Source organism: Schistocerca americana, chromosome 1, assembly GCF_021461395.2.
Source record: "Schistocerca americana isolate TAMUIC-IGC-003095 chromosome 1, iqSchAmer2.1, whole genome shotgun sequence".
In the NCBI taxonomy this organism is placed as follows: Eukaryota; Metazoa; Arthropoda; class Insecta; order Orthoptera; family Acrididae; genus Schistocerca; species Schistocerca americana.
This window is the reverse complement of record NC_060119.1, coordinates 419,006,465-419,028,086: the sequence shown is the minus strand read 5'-3', so window position 1 is coordinate 419,028,086 and position 21,622 is coordinate 419,006,465. Positions and strand designations below refer to the sequence as shown.

The window sequence follows — 21,622 nt, the reverse complement described above, 5'->3', positions numbered from 1 at the left end:
TGTTGTAGGTAAAACATAGGTCACTGGTATCGAGTAACATGACGTAAATAAAGCCATCCTGATGCATCTAACGGTATCCATTGCAAAGGCAAAGCTTTATTTTTCCAAGTTAATAGGCAAATAAAACTGCTCTTTTCTGTAATGCTACAGGATCGTTTACCTGGTCGTGTTTATTGCTTCGGTTAACTTTTTGCTTATGTTTTGTCTTATAATGCTGTATTACTTGCCTTTTTTGTGATATTATTGAGTGTTATAATTGATTAGTTTTTAATATTTTTATTTTGAATCTAAGAAAGGTGTCCTACAAGGTTAAAAAAATTCTATAAAAAAACTACCTTTATCTTATATCAAAATGTTCCTCAGGCGGAGGGCAGTATTTGTTACGTGCAAAGATATCGGAAAGTTTAGCTGTTTCATGTGCTGATATATCAGAGAAAATATTGATATTATATTCCACACTATTAAACTATTAAAGGTCAAATGATATTTTTTGAAAGCGTTTTTTTGTTAATAGGAGATAGTAGGACAGTGATGGGTTGATGAGTAAATGTGTTTTTGGGGGGGGGGGGGGGGGATCGGTAGTGGTTGGGGGAGCTGAGTGTGAGAGCTTAAGTATGGGCAGTCTTTTGCTTAGCTAGGAACGTGAACGTGGGAGGGTTAGGCTCAAGGTGGGGAACACTTTTGGTTTGTACACCGGGGCCTCCATGACTGCGTGCTTAGATAGTGTAACAGTTAACGTGAATTTAGAGACAAGCTGAAAATCTTGATTCGAGCCCAAGTCTGGTACAAATTTTGATATGACACCATATATTCAACGTAATAAGATGGAGATGACTATGGGTAAGATGGTAAATGTGGTTGGTTGGGCATGTGATGTTTAAGGGGTCAAACTACGAAGTAATCAGTCCCTCAATCAAGAAACAAACCCATGGAGAACGGCACTGCAAACCAAAAGTAAATCCCAACTAAGGGGCTGCGATGTCCGGCGCAAAATAGGAGAGAGGCGTCCTGAACGTTGACATTACTAAGAATTAAAAGCAATTTTAGAAGATGTAAAAAGAGGTCCTTCCAGGCTCATCTGCGGAGAGTCGCACGCTCAGCACCCAGCCACCATGCCCGACCTCCAACCAACACTAGACGTTTATAGAACAATGGTACAGTATCATCCCCCTTGTAAACAGACAAAGGAGACGTCAGTACAAATAAAAGCGACTTGACAGCTAATAGTTGAGCGAATATCTGAAAAAATACCTGGAAGACAATAAAAACGAGAAAAACTGGAAAGATCATTCAGGTAAAGTGGGGCAGTCTAACATCCCCCTCATTTCCCCAGGGCTGATCATGCGATCTCGCTCCCGACCTGAGAATGGTCGAATCCTGAAGGCTGTCCTCTCACCAGCAGCCAGTACTAAGAGTTAGAGTTCAGGGCAAAAGGTACCTTGGAAATGATGAAAATATGTAATTTTGTTATTTGTTATTATGATGGTTTGTAGTATACTTTATGCGAGTATAAAAGTATTTTAGACCAAATCCATAGTTAAAGGTCGTGAATGTCGGTTTAAATGGCAGTTTCCAGAAGGAGGCGCACCCACTTTTGCTCTGTGACCTCTCTTGCTATGATCTTTGAGTTCATTATCCTTGCGGATTTTTTTCCATTGCTTTGAGCATCCAGCAATTGGCTATATGTTTTCCTGTCTTGCATTCAGTTGTTTCCTACAGTGTGTTTTTTGATTTTGATTCTGACCTCCAAAGTTTTCAAGAAAAAGTTTGGAGGTTATGGAAAAAAGAAAATAATGAATATAAACATTATAAATACACTAGAAGTTGATAATCATTTACCTAGTAATAGTGTAAGTTACGTCATGCTACTACCTCAGCGAGTACAGAATCATATGGAAGTGCTTCTACTCACAACTCTTCTATGAGGAATCTGCTTTACTGCCCTTCTACATATAGAGATGACGCAGAACACTCTGAAACCCGTAGCAGAAATGTTATATGGGATAACAATGTGTTTTCAGAAGCTGTAAGTTCATTTTTAAAATGTGAACAAAGCAGGAACGTACTGAAGGCACTGTAACTGCAAAAATATTTTAAACTTAGCGTAATTTTTGTTCTATTTTCCTTAATGTGCCTTTTCTCTGAAATCATTCATCCCAGAGCAATGAAATTCTAATAGTCAATTGTCTGAATACAAGTGCCCGAAATACGTTTTTTAGCTTTCTAACTAAATAATTATGGACCCCATCATCTTTTTTATTTTATACATTTACCCAAAAAAGGGACATTATCAAAACATTTTTCAACATTTCAGATTTAATATATTATTCTTAAAAATGGTAGCTTGTTAGGAAATAGTGTAAATATATGTGAAAAAAATTCCGGTGTGCCACCGAGCGAGGTGGCGTAGTGGTTAGCGCACTGGACTCGCATTCGGGAGGACGACGGTTCAAACCCGCGTCCGGTCATCATGATTAAGGTTTTCCGTGATTTCCTAAATCGCCTCAGGCAAATGCCAGGATGGTTCCTTTGAAATGACACGGCCGACTTCCTTCACCATCCTTTCCTAATCCTATGGCACCGATGATCTCGCTGTTTGGTCCCTTCCCTCAGATCAACCAACCAATCAATCCAGTGTTCTACTGTCAACACTTCCTCAGAAAAGGTACATTGAAAACGGTGAATTTAACATGGCGGAGGTAGAAGGTACCTTCTCCCCTTCAGATCCAGTATGGTGAGGGGGCATTCCACCACGATTTGATCCACCTTTTGCGTAGCACCGCAGTCCCACTGTGGAGAGTCTCGTTACACAGGGTAAAATCATTAGACAGGTATACCAATATGAAACTGGCATAAGACAGTCGACTCATTCCTCGACGACGAAAGAACGAATGCCAGACAGCTACGGTCTCTTTCATGGCCCGCAGTCTGTTGGAAGGAGCAATAGCCTAACATCCCTGCTCCAGTTCTGATGGGCTGCAAGTTCATCTGTGCTCGCGAATCCGCGTCCGTTGTCTCCATTACCAACGTCGGTCGTGTTACAGCTTCCCTGTCTAGGGTATCAGCTGGTTCTTTCCCTGAGACTCCCATATAACTCGTTATCCAGACGAAAGCGGCAGAGCATGCAGGACGGCTAAGTCCATAAATAGTGGAGTTGGTACTGAAGACGATGATGATAAATTCCTTGCCTAATAGTATATTTTAATTATGCCATGTAACGTGTTTCCTGCTTTGGCTTTGTTTCATCGGACTTGACGCACACTTGCGGCCCCGAGCGAGCGTGCAGAACGCAATCGCGAGCAAATACCCATCTGGCCATTCAGACGTAGATTTCCCGTTCTTTTCCTAAACAGCTGAAGTTAAATACCAGGATAGCTCCTGTAAAAATATACGGCTCATGTCCTTCCCTAATCCGATCTGACTCCATCTCTACTAGCTTCGTACGTGAAGATACGTTCGAAACTGATCGTCTTTCTTATCTTCCTTCCATAATTTGAACTAGCGTGCTTTTGAAAATTTTTGGTACCCAGTGAATATTTGTGCTGTTAGCACTATTACCGTCGTATTCCACATAATGATAGCTGCCGCGTACTACCACTGATTATTTTTGCTATGATTATTGTACTAAAACAACAGAGCTGAGCGCGACTGCTACGGTCGCAGGTTCGAATCCTGCCTCGGGCATGGATGTGTGTGATGTCCTTAGGTTAGTTAGGTTTAAGTAGTTCTAAGTTCTAGGGGACTGATGACCACAGAAGTTAAGTCCCATAGTGCTCAGAGCCATTTTTGAACAGAGCTGAGATTGAAAGAAATATTTGTTTTTGACGTCATAGCCACCTTTTGGGTACTAATTGATTGCCGTTTTCCGGTGAAATTATAATCGTTACAAGTGTTATAACACGTAACTAACTGTAGGAGGTAGCCAGTTGTCGGTTACTTACTATGTAGTGACGTGTCCATATCAGGGAATACGAGCACTCCATCTATCATAATGTGTGGATGCTAAATACAGCAAATGACCTATTACACTTCTTATAACGGTTATGGACCGAAGACGGGCTCTGCCCGAAAGTGGTGACCAGTTTGTGAGTAAAAAGTGATTGTGACGTCACAAAATTACTTTTTTTGTTTTATACTAACACTGAACCAATGATTATCCTTTATCTACGTTCTTCTTGCGTGGCCACAGTTACTATCCTTTCGTTTCAGTGCGTCTTAAAACGTGGTAACACGCAGAAACGGTATTCCGGATAACGTTTTCCTGATTTAGTTTGATTTTTTGTTGTCTTTTTGGGTAAGAATTTGCATAATTGTGGATACAATTTACATTTTATGATAAATATGTAAAGTGTCTAAATTATCTTGCTAGCTCCGTAAGTGTTTCATTAAAGTTAATGTTCCGCAGTTCGTCCAAAGCTTCGTAAATTGATTCGTCTGACTTTAGGACGAATTATCTGTATTTATAGTAACACGTTTCGTAACTTTGCACGAGGGAGCAAAATTGATTTTGATCAATATGCGACGCTTATGTCTGTTCAGGTCAAGAAGTACCAAAAAATCGCTGAACGTGTCAGGTTCTGCGTAAAAACTGCAGTAATAATCTCCTGGTAGCATTCTCATCATATTAAGAGAGAGTTTCAATATTCATTTCTTTTTTATTTTCCTCCAGTCCCAGCCAATTGGAAGTGAGACCAGAAGATTTTACATCTGACCATATGAACGCAGTTATAACCTAGTAACATCTGTTGCTGATGTATTGTGCAGATTATGGCATAATTATACGAGTGCGAGGTGTCTGTTCTTTTGGAAATGTCCGAAAATTTCCGAAAGAACAGACACCACGTGGAATGAATTAGCAGCTGTGATACGTATTATGTGGAGGGGGGGAGAGGAAAGGAAAGGTACTGATGATACCAGCAGCGCGGGACTTTACGGTGAATAACTGGCGACGAATGTAAATGTGTTCCAGACCGGGACTTGAACTGGGATCTTCTGCTTACTAGGCAGTTGCGTTAACCACTGCGCCACCCGGACACAGTGTTTACCGCAAGTGCTCCAACTATCTCGCCACGCTCCTCGGCCGATCCACATTCCCACATAATGCCACCGCTTACCTGTAGTACCAGTCCATGTCTTCCGTGCTCGCTAATCTTAGATTCCCTGTGGCGGTTGAACGTAAATGTGCATCTGCATTGATGGTTATGGATTTATACTCCATTGGGATGTATCAATTATATGAATGCGTGGTGTCTGTTCTTTTGAACATATGACTCTAGGTGGGAATGTGGCTTGGCCGAGGAGCGTGCAGAGACAGTCCGCGCATTTGCTATAAACACTGGCCCGGTGGCGCAGCTACAACGCGACTGCCTAGTAGTAAGCAGCAGATCCTGGGTTCAGTCCCAGGTCGGCACACATTTTCACTCGTCGCTGCTGATTCCACATGCAGCTGATATCATCAGTACCTTCCCTTCCCTTTTCTTTCTGTCTCCTTCACATTAAATTTATATATTATGACATTGTGTTGTCAACAGCGCCTGAAGTACAGTGCAGAAAAGGAAACTTGTTCCCAAACTGGCAGATGTCTCTTCAACATATAGTGCATGAAATATCGACCCGTCTGTTGAACGAACTTGGCGACTTTTACTTTTTTTGTAAAAAAACGTGAAAATGACTATAAGTTCAGTTAGAGTTGAAAGTAGGTTTAAAACTATCTTTGGGCAAAAGTTTTGGTGTTTCCTCATCGTTTTTGTCTCAAGAATAAACTGGCACTATTTGTCGGTGCGGGTGTCAGTATATCTCTCACTGCTTATTTTTAATGTGCAACAGATTCACCATTGGTTATTCAAATGTGAGTAGTATCAGATGCCAAAGGAATTGTGCTGGTTGAATTTTCAGCGGTTACTCGAGAGGCGCCGTTCCATGGCAGAACCTGCGCTGCGCAACGCGTCCAGACGGGGAATTCTACAGCGCAGTGAGGTAGCAGTCTGATTGCTTGCGAAACGTTTGTTTCTTAATCTGCTGCTTCTGCTGCTGCACTGCGCTTACGAATGCTACAGCGGTAACTTTAGCTCCTGTGTTTTTCTGTATTTGCAGCATATGTTTCCATAACGACTGAAATAATTGAACATGTGAGACGTCATTCCGAACATCGGACACTGCCCCCCCCCCCCCCTATTGCCCAATTTGATACATACTACCTTCTATAGAGCAGCACGGTGGAGCCTCTTAACTATAAGTGACATTATGGGCATTGGCTGTGGATCTTGGATTCAGTATAAGTCAGTAAACACAAAACAGATCTAAAAATAGAAAAAAAAAATAAACTTTCACTTCAAGAGCTGTTATACAATTACTCAGTGACAATATATTATAAACGTACATTAACAAAGTCACCATTCCTCAGTTCTCGGTTCAGTCACACATTCACCATGTTGGCACTTAAGAGAAAGGTGGCGAAATGTTGAATGACGCCAAAAAAAATCTTTTTTATCTCATCACAATACGATTATTTTACATTCTGAGCTATAGGCGGAAACTGATTCAGTGTAATAGTTAATACATCGTGACTCGACAATGAGTGCCCCCTTCTAAGAAAGTGAAAAAATGAACATACTGTCTGGTGAAAAGCATGTAATCCAGAATTGACCTCTAGATGTCCCAAGTGGCGGACTTTTCCTTATAAAAGGAGGCGGAGAGTATTTTGTTGTCAGGAGAGAAGTAGTAACAACAGAAAGGTTCCGAAGAGCTATTAGCAGTCCATCTTGCACAATGATTGTGTGTAGGTAATTACAAACAGTGGAGTACAGTGGTGGAGCAGCTCCTCATAAGACACACACTTCTGGAGGGCACGCTAACACGGAGCTTGAGGTGCTGTAAACGGCGACTCCACTGGACAGTGGATGACTGGAAACTAGTGATTTGACCTGATGAAACGTACTACAACGTGCGGTAATCTGACTCAAGGGTTCGGATTTGGCGAATGCTGGAAGAACGTTACCTGCCATTAAGGGTAGTGCCAATACCGAAGCACGGAGATACGGAGGTATGGTTGTGGGTGTCTGTAGCGGCTAGGGAGTAGTCGCCTCTGGACTAAAGAAGACGCTTCAGGCGGAAGGATACCAACACGTTTCATAACTTTGTGTGCTGCATACAGCAGAGGAACAGTTCGGAGACGATGACAGGCTGTAGGCCTATCACTATGACAATACACCCTGTCATAAAGCAGCATATGTGAGGCAGTGGTTTGTAGACGGTGACACTCCTAAAATTGAACAACACTGGGTATCTTTTCTAAACCTTTGGGATGAGTTAGAACGTGGATTCGCTACAGATCCCAGCGTTCAACATCACATCTTCTCTGGTTTCGGTTCTTGAGAAAGAATCAGCTGTCATTCGTCCACAGACATTCAGATACCTCACGGAAAGTGCCGCACCAGAATTCAGGCTGTCACACATGCGAAGGCTGGACACATCCCATACCAATGTACACTGACAGGCGTCGGGATTCGTTTGATCACACTTCATCGAACTTCCCTATTTTTCTACTTTTGTCAGCACTCACAAAATGCTTAGGATCGTCAATATAATAGTTTTCTGGTAACCTCTAATTACGAATAACAAAATGTCAGAGTCACTGGATTTGTAAAGGGTTTTGATATTGAGTAGGCTCATTACATGTAGATTGAGAAAGCACTTGCTTCATTAGACAATAAGTGATACGTGACCAGAATTTTATCTGTCAGTAACATTTTGTAACATATTGGCTGCCGTGTCGGCAGGCTGAGTCGTCGGCAGTTGTGAATGCCCCAGATGGTATCCGGCATCCGGTAGAAGGAGACTTTGTCCAGCTTCGAGATGCTGAGCCGGCCTTCCCGTAATACTTCTAAATGGGTTGTGACTGGCGCCTACTATATTGTTTTAAGATAGAGTGATTTTTCTATAATGGCAAGTGTTTTACACAGCGAATGAAATTGCCTGCATGTTAGTTAATCCTGAGTCTGACTGACAGGAAAGCCTGGATGTAAGACAATTTCGTGGAGCTTCCTAAATCGAGAGTCTGTCCACATTTCTCGCGAGGACGGGCGGTGAGTCGTGGGCTATGCGGGGCGTAGCTGATTGATTAAAGTGTCTCGATTGTATCACGTGTGATCAATATAGTTGATTTGTCAGTACGTTAAGCTTTAAAAGAGCCTACAAGTGCGTTCATGTGTGCAGATGTGGTATTCTTATTAAGGTGCCTGCGTTGCAGTTTAGTTGGCGGACACGTCTTCGGCAGGCAAAGCTGTCTCGAGTGACGCCCGGCGCTGATTCCGACCGTGACCACTGAACTTCCGTGGGCGAGCCGGAAGGATCGCTTCAGTTTCACAACATGCCTTTAAATAAATTAGGTCCTGGTACCGCAGAAAATTCTCCTAAATGGTTCACACCGTTTCTAGCATGGGACACAAAATGTCAATAACGAAGAGTTCTGATATACGGTGTGGATCTTCATAGGAATGCGAACCAATTACATGTAGTGTCCCACAAGCTTCCATCTTGGGGCCCTTACGTTTTTGCATTAATGACTTTTCAACGAAAACATTACCAGAGGCTATGTCTGTTTGCATTTTAGATGATACAAAGAGAAATAAGTAGTACACCAAGACTAGTTTCAGAAAGAAGGGTTTATGAAATTATGTTGATCAGTAACTCGCGGTTTCTAACTAACTTAATGGCATTAAACTGTTTTTCAAAAGAAAAAGCTTTCTATATGAAGCTCAGAACCTGCAAGAAATTTCCGTCCAACATATACACTACTGGCCGTTAAAATTGCTACACCAAGAAGAAATGCAGATGATAAACGAGTATTCATTGGACAAATATATTATACTAGAACTGACATGTGATTACATTTTCACGCAATTTGGGTGCATAGATCCAGAGAAATCAGTACCCAGTGCAACCACCTCTGGCCGTAATAACGGCCTTGATACGCCTGGGCATTGAGTCAAACAGAGCTTGGATGGCGTGTACAGGTACAGCTGCCCATGCTTCAACACGATACCACAGTTCATCAAGAGTAGTGACTGGCGTATTGTGACGAGCCAGTTGCTAGGCCACCATTGACCAGATGTTTTCAATTGGTGAGAGAGCTGGAGAATGTGCTGGCCAGGGCAGCAGTCGAACATTTTCTGTATCCCGAAAGGCCCATACAGGACCTGCAACATGCGGTCGTGCATTATCCTGCTGAAATGTAGGGTTTCGCAGGGATCGAATGAAGGGTGGAGCCACGGGTCGTAACACATCTGAAATGTAAAGTCCACTGTTCAAAGTGCCGTCAATGCGAACAAGAGGTGACCGAGACGTGTAACCAATGGCACCCCATACCATCACGCCGGATGATACGCCAGTATGGCGTTGACGAATACAAGCTTCCAATGTGCGTTCACCGCGATGTCGCCAAACACGGATGCGACCATTATGATGCTGTAAACAGAACCTGGATTCATCCGAAAAAATGATGTTTTGCCATTCGTGCACCCGGGTTCGTCATTGAGTACACCATCGCAGGCGCTCCTGTCTGTGATGCAGCGTCAAGGGTAACCGCAGCCATGGTCTCCGAGCTGATAGTCCATGCTGCTGGAAACCTCGTCGAATTGTTCGTGCAGATGGTTGTTGTATTGTATACATCCCAATCTGTTGACTCAGGGATCGAGACGTGGCTGCACGATCCGTTACAGCCATGCGGACAAGGTGCCTATCATCTCTACTGCTAGTGATACGAGGCCGCTGGGATCCAGCACGGCGTTGCGTATTACCCTCCTGAAACCACCGATTCCATATTCTGCCAACAGTTATTGGATCTCGACAAACGCGAGCAGCAATGTCGCGATACGATAAACCGCAATCGCGATAGGTTACAATGCGACCTTTACCAAAGTCGGAAACGTGATGGTGCGCATTTCTCCTCCTTACACGACGCATCACAACAACGTTTCACCAGGCAACGCCGGTCAACTGGTATTTGTGTATGAGAAATCGGTTGGAAACTTTCCTCATGTCAGCACGTTGTAGGTGTCGCCACCGGCGCCAACCTTGTGTGAATACTCTGAAAAGCTAATCATTTGCATATCACAGTATCTTCTACCTGTTGGCTAAATTTCACGTCTGTAGCACGTCATCTTCGTGGTGTAGCAATTTTAATGGCCAGTAGTGTACATAAATTATGAGGATACAAGAGTGTGCCAGAGTTGATATCTTGAAATTATCACTTGATAATGAATTAAAATAACCATTTGATAATAAATTCAGTTGAGAGAAGCATAATGTATAACTGGAGAAACGCCTAAAAGTCTTATTTGTGTCTCAAATATTGACAAACATATAAGCATTAAAGAACTGACTTACTTTCTAAGTTCTAGGGGACTGATGACCTCAGAAGTTAAGTCCCATAGTGCTCAGAGCCATTTGAACCATACTTAGCTTGCTTTCACTCCATGACATTATACAAGTTAGACAAGCTTAAGCTTTTTGTGCCCTCTCTGGGGTAATGCGAGTAATTTATGGTATGTATTCAAGAACTTCTTTTAGAACACTCTTGAAAGACGTGGCCTACTGACTAGTGCTTCTTCGTACATTTACTGCTCAATGAAAACTGTCATAAATGATGTATATCTCTCGCAAAATGGAGTCAGTGGAAGGAATAAGAACGATCTTAATGAAGAGTTTTTAAAGTCAGGAGTCCAGAAAATTGTCCATTTTTCAGGAACACATGTTCTATAATTTTCCAAAAAGCTTAAAAAGTTTAGCTACTTGTATAATATGAGAGGAACCTAAAGCATATATTTGTGGCCAGATCACGAATTTCGAAGCAGAGCAGACAAATGAATAATTAATTATAGGCCTAATAGTTAAAATAAATGTTATGTAATACCTGATTCCCACCCAGATTGAGTGCAGTAATGTTATCTGTATGTCTTATATATTTTTGACAATGCTTGGCTGCAATAATCTAGAAGTTATCTTCTGCTTTTACATGCATATACACTGAAATGTGTGTGCTGACTTTTTAACGTGTAAATGAAAAAAAAAATCGTTAAATGTGAGACTGTTTCAACGTCCCTGAGGACCACTTGTTAGCATTTCTGGAAGTAGCGTTAGCATGTCGGTTCCCTTATAAATAAGCATTCTGTATTTTTATTTTTCTGACATCCTCCACATCCTCGAGGGTCTCCTCACTGTGTCTACAGAAACAACAGTGTATCTGATTTAATCTACGATTAAACGTTTACACCATATCAATAACCCGAGTGTTTAGTGAGTAAGACGACGATCTTGTTTTGATTCAAATCTCCTCCCAGCCATTATAATGTAGGTTTACTGTGATTTCCCTAATAAACTCCTGACGAATGTGAGTTTGTGTTCTGTCTCCAATGACCTACATGGCAAACTCTAATCTTTCGCGTCTTCCTTGTTAGACCACAGCAAATTTCATATAACAATACTAGTGAAAAGATTAGGTATCTGATGATGTCATCGTCTTTCTTTATAAGTAGCAACTTCAACAACATGAAAGCAACTAATATTGGTGATATGCAGATAACTGAGGCCTTTTATAATTATAACAGAATAGCATTTAGAAAATTAAAATCTAACACTTTATTGTGAACACTGAACACCTTTGTTTTATTTTGCTGGTAGCCATAACTGACTTCGGCACATTTCTGATATTTTCAGTAGTTCCCTGATTCCAATATCGTAAGCAAATAACATTTGACCTACGGGAAGCAATCATGCTGTCTGTGTTGTTTTAATAAGGTGACTCAGCGGCAATGAAACACAATACGTGCTGTTTCTGTCACATACTTCTGTTTGCACAGAGATGCAATTCTCTTACATTGATGATACCAGTAGTGAAACAAAAGTGACCGGGTCTCTGAAACTGTGGGTAGATGGTAAAACAATATTCACGATCTCCCACACAGACTGACTGTGGCTACACTTACGATTAGAATATTGTCCACAGTCATCCCGTAGTAGTACACTGAAAACTTTATACTCCTCTGTCACACAGAGTAATGTCTCGGAGCAACTCATCTTAGGCAGGAAGAATATTTTTAGCCACAAAGCCAGCCACCCGCCATAGTTGGTCTATTCGTCCTCTGAGCTTTAGTAGATGTCAAATAGGGTGAAAATTTCTACACTGACGACGAAGCACAGCTTAATAGACAGAAGGTTAAAAACATAAATCCGTTGTCTTAAAAATAACAGTATCCATTCCGTGAACACAAAACGGAGGAACAATAGTTGTATTACGAGTACGACCTTAAGCACCATCCGAAGCAGTGTGCAGTACTCTGAGGAGTAAATTTTCAGTTGACTTCCAGAAGAGCTGAATGCTGTGACAAGCCGTAGATCTTCACATCCAGTGTCAAGGGCTTTTTTCCGGCAAACTATCCCCTTCAAGAACACTTCAGGTCCACTTTACTGTGTAACTGCAACCGTAGCTTACTAAATTATTTTGAAAAGTAAGAAATAATTGCTTATGTAAATAAGGTTCAGGACTGTTCAGCTGACTGCGTCTACTGATTTGGATTTTTGCGTGGTTTCGCCATCCTGTTCCAGGCCAACAAATGGACTCGTTTCGGCTTTTCATAGTCTAACGCAGGGATACTCAACTTATTTTAAGTACCCTCAATTCTGTATCTGTGTTAGTAGTAAAAGTTCCTTACCGCCCACCAGTTCCATAGTAATGGTGATTTATGAAGTATGAAAGTAACTTTACTTTATAAAATTTATAAAGCTGAGGTGCAGCAAATTAAAGCATATCACAATTACGTCAAAATTTTATGAAAACCAAATGAAAATATCTTTAATCCCAAACTGCCTGCCACCCACCATAAAAACTGGAACGTGTACTACTGGGCGGTGGGTACCAGGTTTGCTACCACTGGTTTAACGTTTTGCAATTTCTGACTTTTCTTTCAAAGAGTTCAAGATTTATAATGACGAGCCCTATGCTCTTGTCTCATTAAAACGTTGCACAGTGAAATAAAATAGAATAACTAAAACTGACAGTTTTTTAAAAGTTACATTCTGTTGCATTTGTTTAGTTGCTAAGCGTAGTAGCCCTACGGTACTAAATCAACGATACATATATAACCTACGTATCGCATATATGGAAAGGAAATCATTTCCTAGGCATTTCAGAAGGTCGCTGAGTGTGGTCGTCCAATTGTACGTGCACGTTGAACGCTGTTATTCCTCGCTTTCGATAACTTCGTATCTTCTGGGAATTAGAGTCACAACACATTAGCGCCTGGTTGATACATCATTTGTGGGAGGCGTAGCACTGTATGAACACAGCTGAAAGAATCTTCACACACATTGTAAAATGCCCACCTCAGACAATAGTGACATATCTGGTGATGGTAAGGCGAACAATGTCGTCAAGTTTACGTCAGTTAACCGAGCTCTGAATTTTCCCTCTAACCATTGCTCTCCAAAAATTACCGAGAATTATGCATCACTTCCGAGAAAAAGAGACCAGTTACAAATACAGCAGCTTGTCTGTAAATTCTCTAGTCTCTTTCTCTGTGGTGACAAGACTGAGGCGGGCACCCGAATAGTACTTACAAAACTGGTCGTTCAAAAACGTTGTAGACAATGTTTCGGTAATACGCTATCCTATTCCAGTCAACAGAGCTTTCTAGTATGGTAGAATATAAAATTGACTTAATTATGACGAAACCGATCACCAGTTTTATGTTTCTGTTTTTTTTTTCTTTTGTATTATCTACTGTGGATTTGTTTTTCCCGACTATTATGTATTTATTTACAGTTATCAAGATCGGAAACAACTCTACGTTATCTAATGGCTCGTCTGTGTGCGAACACCGGAGATGCCCGTTTACTTTCCAGGTTCGTTTTTGATGATTCTGGTTCCCTTGTAAAACACTGGATTATCTACGATGTTACACTATTTCGGCAGAATATGAGCTCCACAAGTGAACTGTTTTAATTAAAAGGTTTTTTATTCATTATACCACCATTGTGATAACACTGGATTAATAATAACGCGAAAACGTGAGTCATGCTGGAGTCAGTTCTGCCTGATTGCAAGGTGTTTAGAAAAATGGCTCTGAGCACTATGGGGCGTAACATCTGAGGTCATCAGTCCCCTAGAACTTAGAACCACATAAACCTAACTAACCTCAGAACACCACAACCATCCATGCCCGAGGCAGGATTCGAACCTGCGACCGTAGCGGCCGCGCGGTTCCAGATCGAAGCGCGTAGAACCGCTCGGCCAAACTGGCCGGCGATTGTAAGGTGTATAATGAACAAAAATGACACAGCTGAAACTAAAACTTTGTAGAAAATCACTGCTTGGAGGAGCTATAACGGGTGTAGAGGAGGGAGGAAGGAGGTCTGGGGGCCTGAGTGGTAAGGAGTTCCACGATTCCAGATACTGGCACAGCGTATTTTTCTTTCTGGCTGCCACAGTGCGGCCTGCATGGGTGATAGTGTGGTAGTGTTAACGAACTATATACATATGTGTAGGCTGGTTGATTTTATTATGAAGATTCAGTTTCAGTGAAATATATAATTTAATGTACTTCTCACACCCGACGATGAATTGAACTCACACAAGGCGCTTCGAATTCTAATGTATCGTAGCCAGTCTTTTTATAGTTAAAAATGGCAGGTGGTGTAGTAAATATCCAGTCAGTCTACAGTGAATTCTGCTTCCTGGTGGAGCACTGGACTTGTGTTCAGAAGGGAAAGGGTTCAAACCACTATCTGGCTACTGTGGGTTAGGTTTTCCGTAGTCTTTCCTAGCTCATACAATACCTACATCTACATCTACATACATACTCCGCAATCCACCATACGGTGCGTGGCGGAGGGTACCTCGTACCACAACTAGCATCTTCTCTCCCTGTTCCACTCCCAAACAGAACGAGGGAAAAACGACTGCCTATATGCCTCTGTACGAGCCCTAACCTCTCTTATCTTATCTTTGTGGTCTTTCCGCGAAATATAAGTTGGCGGCAGTAAAATTGTACTGCAGTGAGCCTCAAATGCTGGTTCTCTAAATTTCCTCAGTAGCGATTCACGAAAAGAACGCCTCCTTTCCTCTAAAAACTCCCACCCGAGTTCCTGAAGCATTTCCGTAACACTCGCATGATGATCAAACCAACCAGTAACAAATCCAGCAGCCCGCCTCTGAATTGCTTCTACGTCCTCCCTCAATCCGACCTGATAGGGATGCCAAACGCTCGAGCAGTACTCAAGAATAGGGCGTATTAGTGTCTCCTTTACGGATGAACCACATCTTCCGAAAATTCTACCAATGAACCGAAGACGACTATCCGCCTTCCCTACAACTGCCATTACATGCTTGTCCCACTTCATATCGCTCTGCAATGTTACGCCCAAATATTTAATCGACTTGACTGTGTCGTGCGGAAGCGTTGTCGCTCCCCGCGCCCGGGTTCCCGGGTTCGATTTCCGGCGGGATCAGGGATTTTCTCTGCCTCGTGATGACTGGTTGTTGCGTGATGTCCTTAGGTTAGTTAGGTTTAAGTAGTTCTAAGTTCTAGGGGACTGATGACCATAGATATTAAGTCCCATAGTGTTCAGAGTCATTTGAACCATTTGTGCCGTGACTGTGTCAAGCGCTACACTACTATAGAGTATTCAAACATTACGGGATTCTTTTTCCTATTCATCTGCATTAATTTACATTTATCTATATTTAGAGTTAGCTGCCATTCTTTACACCAATCACAAATCCTGTCCAAGTCATCTTGTATCCTCCTACAGTCACTCAACGACGACACCTTCCCGTACACCACAGCATCATCAGCAAACAGCCGCACATTGCTATCCACCCTATCCAAAAGATCATTTATGTAGATAGAAAACAACAGCGGACCTACCACACTTCCCTGGGGCACTCCAGATGATACCCTCACCTCCGATGAACACTCACCATCGAGGACAACGTACTGGGTTCTATTACTTAAGAAGTCTTCGAGCCACTCACATATTTGGGAACCAATCCCGTATGCTCGTACCTTAGTTAGGAGTCTGCAGTGGGGCAGCGAGTCAAACGCTTTCCGGAAGTCAAGGAATATGGCATCCGTCTGATACCCTTCATCCTAATACAAGGACGATTCCTGTATCGCCTTCCTTATCGAATTATAATTCCAGTTTCTCGACGAGTTGTTGGACTGTGACGTTCCTAGCGCGTACGCAGAGCGCCGGCGGGTAGCTGTACTTACGCGCTAGCGAGCCCGGCACGAGCAGCAGCCAGACGCAGGCGCAGACGCACAGTAGCCGCGACGCGCCGGCCGCCATGCTGCCGCACACTGGACCGGCGGCGCGGCTGCGGCCGCCGGCGCGCCCGCCCTGCCCTCTGCCGGTGAGTCCCCCGGCTGACAGCTGACAGCCGCCAGTTGGCAGTGTGGTTCCGTAGCAGCAGCCGCTGGCCGAGACGGGAGCGGTGCGGGGAATTACGGTAACCTCAACCCGTGCTAAACTCTCACCGCAGCAAGAGTGAACTCCCGTACACCGCTGCTGTTGCGTCTTCGGTCCGAAGACTGTTTCGACGTGGTTTTCCACGTCCTGTTCAAGCCTCTTCAAGTCTTCATAAATCCTGCCACCCACACCAACTTGTACCGAGTAGTTACAATTAAAGTGCAGCTATCCACAGAGGTCCAGTGTTGGCTGCAGGTATCGTATGGGAGCGAAACTTGCTAGATATTCGAATGCGTTAATGCGGGACGGATTTCCGCTGTAAAAAGTAGTTCCCATTTTGGTCACAGGTGCAAGCAAATCTTTTCCCACTTGTCCTATTGCGAATTCGTTACATATGGAAACATTCTTTACGTCTTTCTTGCATTCACAGCGTAGATTTGCACCTGTTGACCCACACTGGAACAAATTTTTAGTAGCAGAAATCGGTTCCACATCAACACATCAGAATATGTACCAGGTTTCACTGCCATGCGATAGTTCTAGTTCACACTGGGCTCCCATGCATAGCTGCAATTTAATTACAACCACAAAGTACTTGCTCACTTTGGTCAAGCGATCTTCCTTTACAATTTCTATTCTTCCTCCTTCCCCCACCCCCAACACACACACTTCCCAACACTATCAAATTAAGTATTCGTTAAATCCTCAGGATGTGTGCTGACTTCGAGGAGGAAGCCCTTTCGTCATCCGAATGGAAACCTAGTTGCTTTTTCCGTTACGTGGACGACACGTTCGTCATCTGGCCACATGGTATGGATAAGCTCCTTGACTTCCTTACACATCTAAACTCCATACACCCCAACATCAAATTCACTATGGAGACTGAAACGGAGGGTAAATTACCTTTCCTTGACGTCTTGGTCAAGAGAGGGGCTGACGGCACCCTAGGTCTTGGGGTGTATCGGAAGACAACGCACACTGATCTGTATTTGCACGCAGACAGCTGCCACCACCCTTCACAGAGGAATGGGGTACTTAAAACTCTAATACATAGGGCGCACACTATCTCTGACGCAGAGAGTCTAGCCCAGGAATTGGAACATCTGAGAACTGTATTTCGAAAAAATGGGTACTCAGAGTGGCAGATTCAACGTGCTCTCCACCCAGCCACTACAGCACAACCTGTGGAGATGGATGAAATCACGAGGGAGGAGGTAGGCACTGCGTTTATTCCATATACAGGCGCACTCTCGGGGAAAATCGCCCGCTTTTTGCAGAAACACCGGGTCGGAACTGTGTTTTGTCCTCCGAATAAAACTCGTGCACTGGTGGGGAGCACCAAAGATGACCTCGGTTTGAGTAAGGCCGGCGTGTACCAGATTCCGTGTCAATGTGGCAAGTCATATATTGGCCAGACGATGCGTACCGTCGAGGATCGATGCCGTGAACACCAGAGGCACACTCGACTGATGTATCCGAGCAAGGCGGCGGTCGCTGAACATTGTTTGTCGGAAAATCACTCCATGGAGTATGAACGCACGAAGATTCTGGTACAGACGTCGAGATACTGGGACAGCGTTGTTAGAGAGGTCATCGAAATTCGCGCCAATGACTACCTCATAAACCGTGACTGTGGTCATAATCTTAGCAAGGCTTGGGAACCAGCGATTGGGTTAATCAGGAGTAAATCGAGCCAACGTATAGTTGTGACGACCACGGCGGACAGAGCCATCACACCGACGTCATCTCAGATGTCGTCGCAATCTGTTCCACCGCGCGACCGTGGCGCGTGGGCGCGGACAGCGGAGGGAGCGCACCGCGGGCGGGGGGTATTTAAATCGGATGCCGCCGCGACCGAACCCAGTTCCCTCTGAGCAGCCATAGCGTACGGATCTCCGTGCCGGCACATTCACAGGAGCTCAGTCCGTCAGTTCACCTGATGATCGCGACATGTATGATCACCGAAATATTGTGCCCGTTGGGCACTGTAGACCGGCAGCACACCCGTGGATATTTTGATTATCAAATACGCCGGAAGAAACTCAAGAATCACATCTCATTTCTTAATTATCCAGATCCATTCGCATCGTACAATTTAATTCGACTTCACTCTAAATCTTGTATCGGTTCTGTTGATGTTCATCTTATAATCTCTTTCCGAAACGCTATCTACTTCATTCAACTGACCTTCCAAGTGCTCTGCTGTCTCTGACAGAATTACAATGTCACAGACAAAATTCAAAGCTTTATTTCTTCTTTGTGACTTCTAATTCTCTTTCCGGGTTTTCTTTGGTTTTGTCTGCTGCTTGCTCAAAGTAAAGTTTGAATAACTAGGGGAAAAGGTTGCAATCGTGTCTCACTCCCTTCTTTACTACTGGCTCCCCTTCGTGCCCTCCGACTCTTATGACTGTAGTCAGATTTCTGTACATGTCGTAGATAACCTATCGCGTCCTCTGTTTATACCATTTTATATCACATACCATAACATTACAAAGAACACTAGCATACCTGTTTTATTCATAGTCCACCGTAGGGACGACGACATACTGTTATGCTGGTAATCAGTAAAATTTCTATACCACATTTTGCAGTCCTCTGTGAGATAGATACTAGTAGATTCGATCTTACATATTTCTGCCCCTGTAAATTTGTTTTACCTGACAATCAATATTAGGATCTAATGAAGGAAAACATCTTAATTTTATTCATTACAATGAGGCTTTAAAAGGCACGCATTTGTGTCATTAATCATTTAAATGTAAGACACTCTATCAGATACATTTTTTCATGCATAGCATGACGTGTTTCAGCGACTGTGCTGCACATAAAAGAACGTTACTGTGCAGTGTGCTGCATTTCAATAACTGCAGAAAACATAGTCTGGATCCTTACAATCTCTTTAATCACCCATATTAATGCGGAATTGGCTTGTAGATATCATGAGAGGCCAGTATAAAAGGAGGCAAAGAGTAGTGCGTTGTCAGTAGAGAAGCAATAGTAGAAGAAAGGATCGGTCAGGAGAGCTTACTGACTTCGAATGTGGACTAGTCACTGGATGTCACCTGAGTAACAGATCCAGCAGGTACATTACAACCTTCCTACAACTGCCAAGGAGACCTCCGTGATGTGACTGTGAAGAGGAAACGTGAAGGAAGAATTATAACCAAAGCAAGACCAGCCAGACCTCACGTACTAACGCACAGGGACCATTGAGCACTGCGGAGGGTGATCATAAAACCAGCGTGGAATCAATGGAAGGAATTATTCGTGAGTTCCAAAGTGCTACCAGCAGCCCAGCTAGCACAATGATTGTGCTTAGGGAGTTAACATGAATGTGGTAGAGTGGTCGGGCAGCTCCTCAAAGGCCACACATTTTTGTAGTCAGCGGTAAGCGACGCTTGAGGTGATGTAGAGAGCGACGCCACTGGACAGTGGATGACTCGAAACGAGTGATTTAGAGCGATGAATCACGCAAACGCCTGTGGCAACCCGATGGATGGGTTTGGTGTCTGGCATCATGTGAACTATGTAGAAGGTGGTGTTATGGTGTGGGGGTGTTTTTTGTAGTTAGGGTGTGGTCCCCTTATTTTGGAGTAAGAAAAACCCAAATGTGGAAGGATGTGAACAAATTTTACAGCATTGTGTGCTGCGTGCAGTAGGGAAACAGCTCGGACATGATGATTGTTCAGATCAGCATGTCAGTGAACCCTACGATAAAGCAGAATGTTGGAGGCAGTGCTTTCTTGACATTCGAGAAATGGACTGGCCTGCCCGAGTCCTGACCTGAACCCAGTGGAACGCGTTTGGGATGAGTTAGAACGCAAACTTTGCCCCAGGCCCCAGCGTCTGACATCACTTCCTTCTCTACACTCTTTGGCTCTTGAGGAAGAGTGGGCTGCCATTCCTCCACAGACATTCAGACACGTTATTAAAGTCCCCCAGCAGAGTTCAAGTCGTCATAAAGGCGAGAGGTGGACGAATCTCATATTAATGCCCACGAATATGTATCCGGATACTTTTGATCAAATAGTGTATTTATTACTTTGATTACAGATTTCGACGTGACGAATGCGTCTTGTTCAGTTCGAAATCTGGGAATAAAGGAAAAAGATTAAAACTGTGTGCCCGACCGAGACTCGAACTCGGGACCTTTGCCTTTCGCGGGCAAGTGCTCTACCATCTGAGCTACCGAAGCACGACTCACGCCCGGTACTCACAGCTTTACTTCTGCCAGTATCTCGTCTCCTACCTTCCAAACTTTACAGAAGGTGAAACTATTCACAGAAAACCAGTCAACGACATTTTTAAGAACATTGTTCACTATATCCTCTGTTTCTGTGTGTTTGCTTGTATTAATCACAGTACTATTGTCATCTGCAAAAATAACTAATTCTACTTGTTGGATATTAGACGGAAGGATCGTTTACATAAATGAGGAACAACAGTGGACCAAAGATTGAGCCTTACAGAACCCCAAACCTGATATTTCTCCAATCAGGGTAATGTCTCCATTCTACATTGGTTGAATTTCTAATTGCAACTTTTTGCATTATTTTGGTCATATATGACATTAGCCACTGATTGGCTATACCATCAGTCCCATAAACTTCAATGTATCTAGGAGAGTATTGTGATTCACACAGTCATATACCTTAGATAGGCCGCAGAAAACACCAACTGGCGCTATTTCATTATTTAACGCTTGAAAATTTGGAGAGTGAACATTCAAACGGCATATTTCAGTAGAACAACTCTTCTGAAATCCAAAGTGTGGTTTACTGAGGATATTATTGTGAGGTACTATTTTAGAACACATCACCTTCTCAAAAATTATGGAGAATAATGTCAGCAATGAAACAGATCAGTAGTTATTGACGTCCTCCTTATGGATGGATTTGACAATGGCACATTTCAACATATCTGGAAAAACGCCTTGTGTTAGCGATGGATTACACATTTCAGAGGCCTTATTATGTGACAACAAATCGTTAGTACTCTATTGGAAACACTACCAAAACCAGACAAACACTAATTTTTGAGAGAATGTATAATTTTCTTAATTTATAAAGGAGAAGTTTTTGATATATTCATTTGACTGAATTCAACGAGAATTGCTTTTTCAACAAACTGCTCTGATTTTTCTCTTGAAATGTTTCTC

At 43.0% G+C, this 21,622-nt stretch overlaps 1 protein-coding gene across 1 annotated transcript in view; it reads right to left on the bottom strand.

Annotated features, from left to right (window-relative positions):
- The window catches only part of LOC124623303 (CLIP domain-containing serine protease 2-like), a 91,236-nt gene extending 74,875 nt beyond the window's left edge, over positions 1–16,361 (bottom strand). Inside the window, exon 1 of the mRNA XM_047149027.1 lies at positions 16,269–16,361. Coding sequence (XP_047004983.1) covers positions 16,269–16,344 — 76 coding nt within the window. The 5' untranslated portion in view covers positions 16,345–16,361. The remainder of the gene's footprint in view (positions 1–16,268) is intronic.
- Between the last annotated feature and the right edge of the window lie 5,261 nt (positions 16,362–21,622).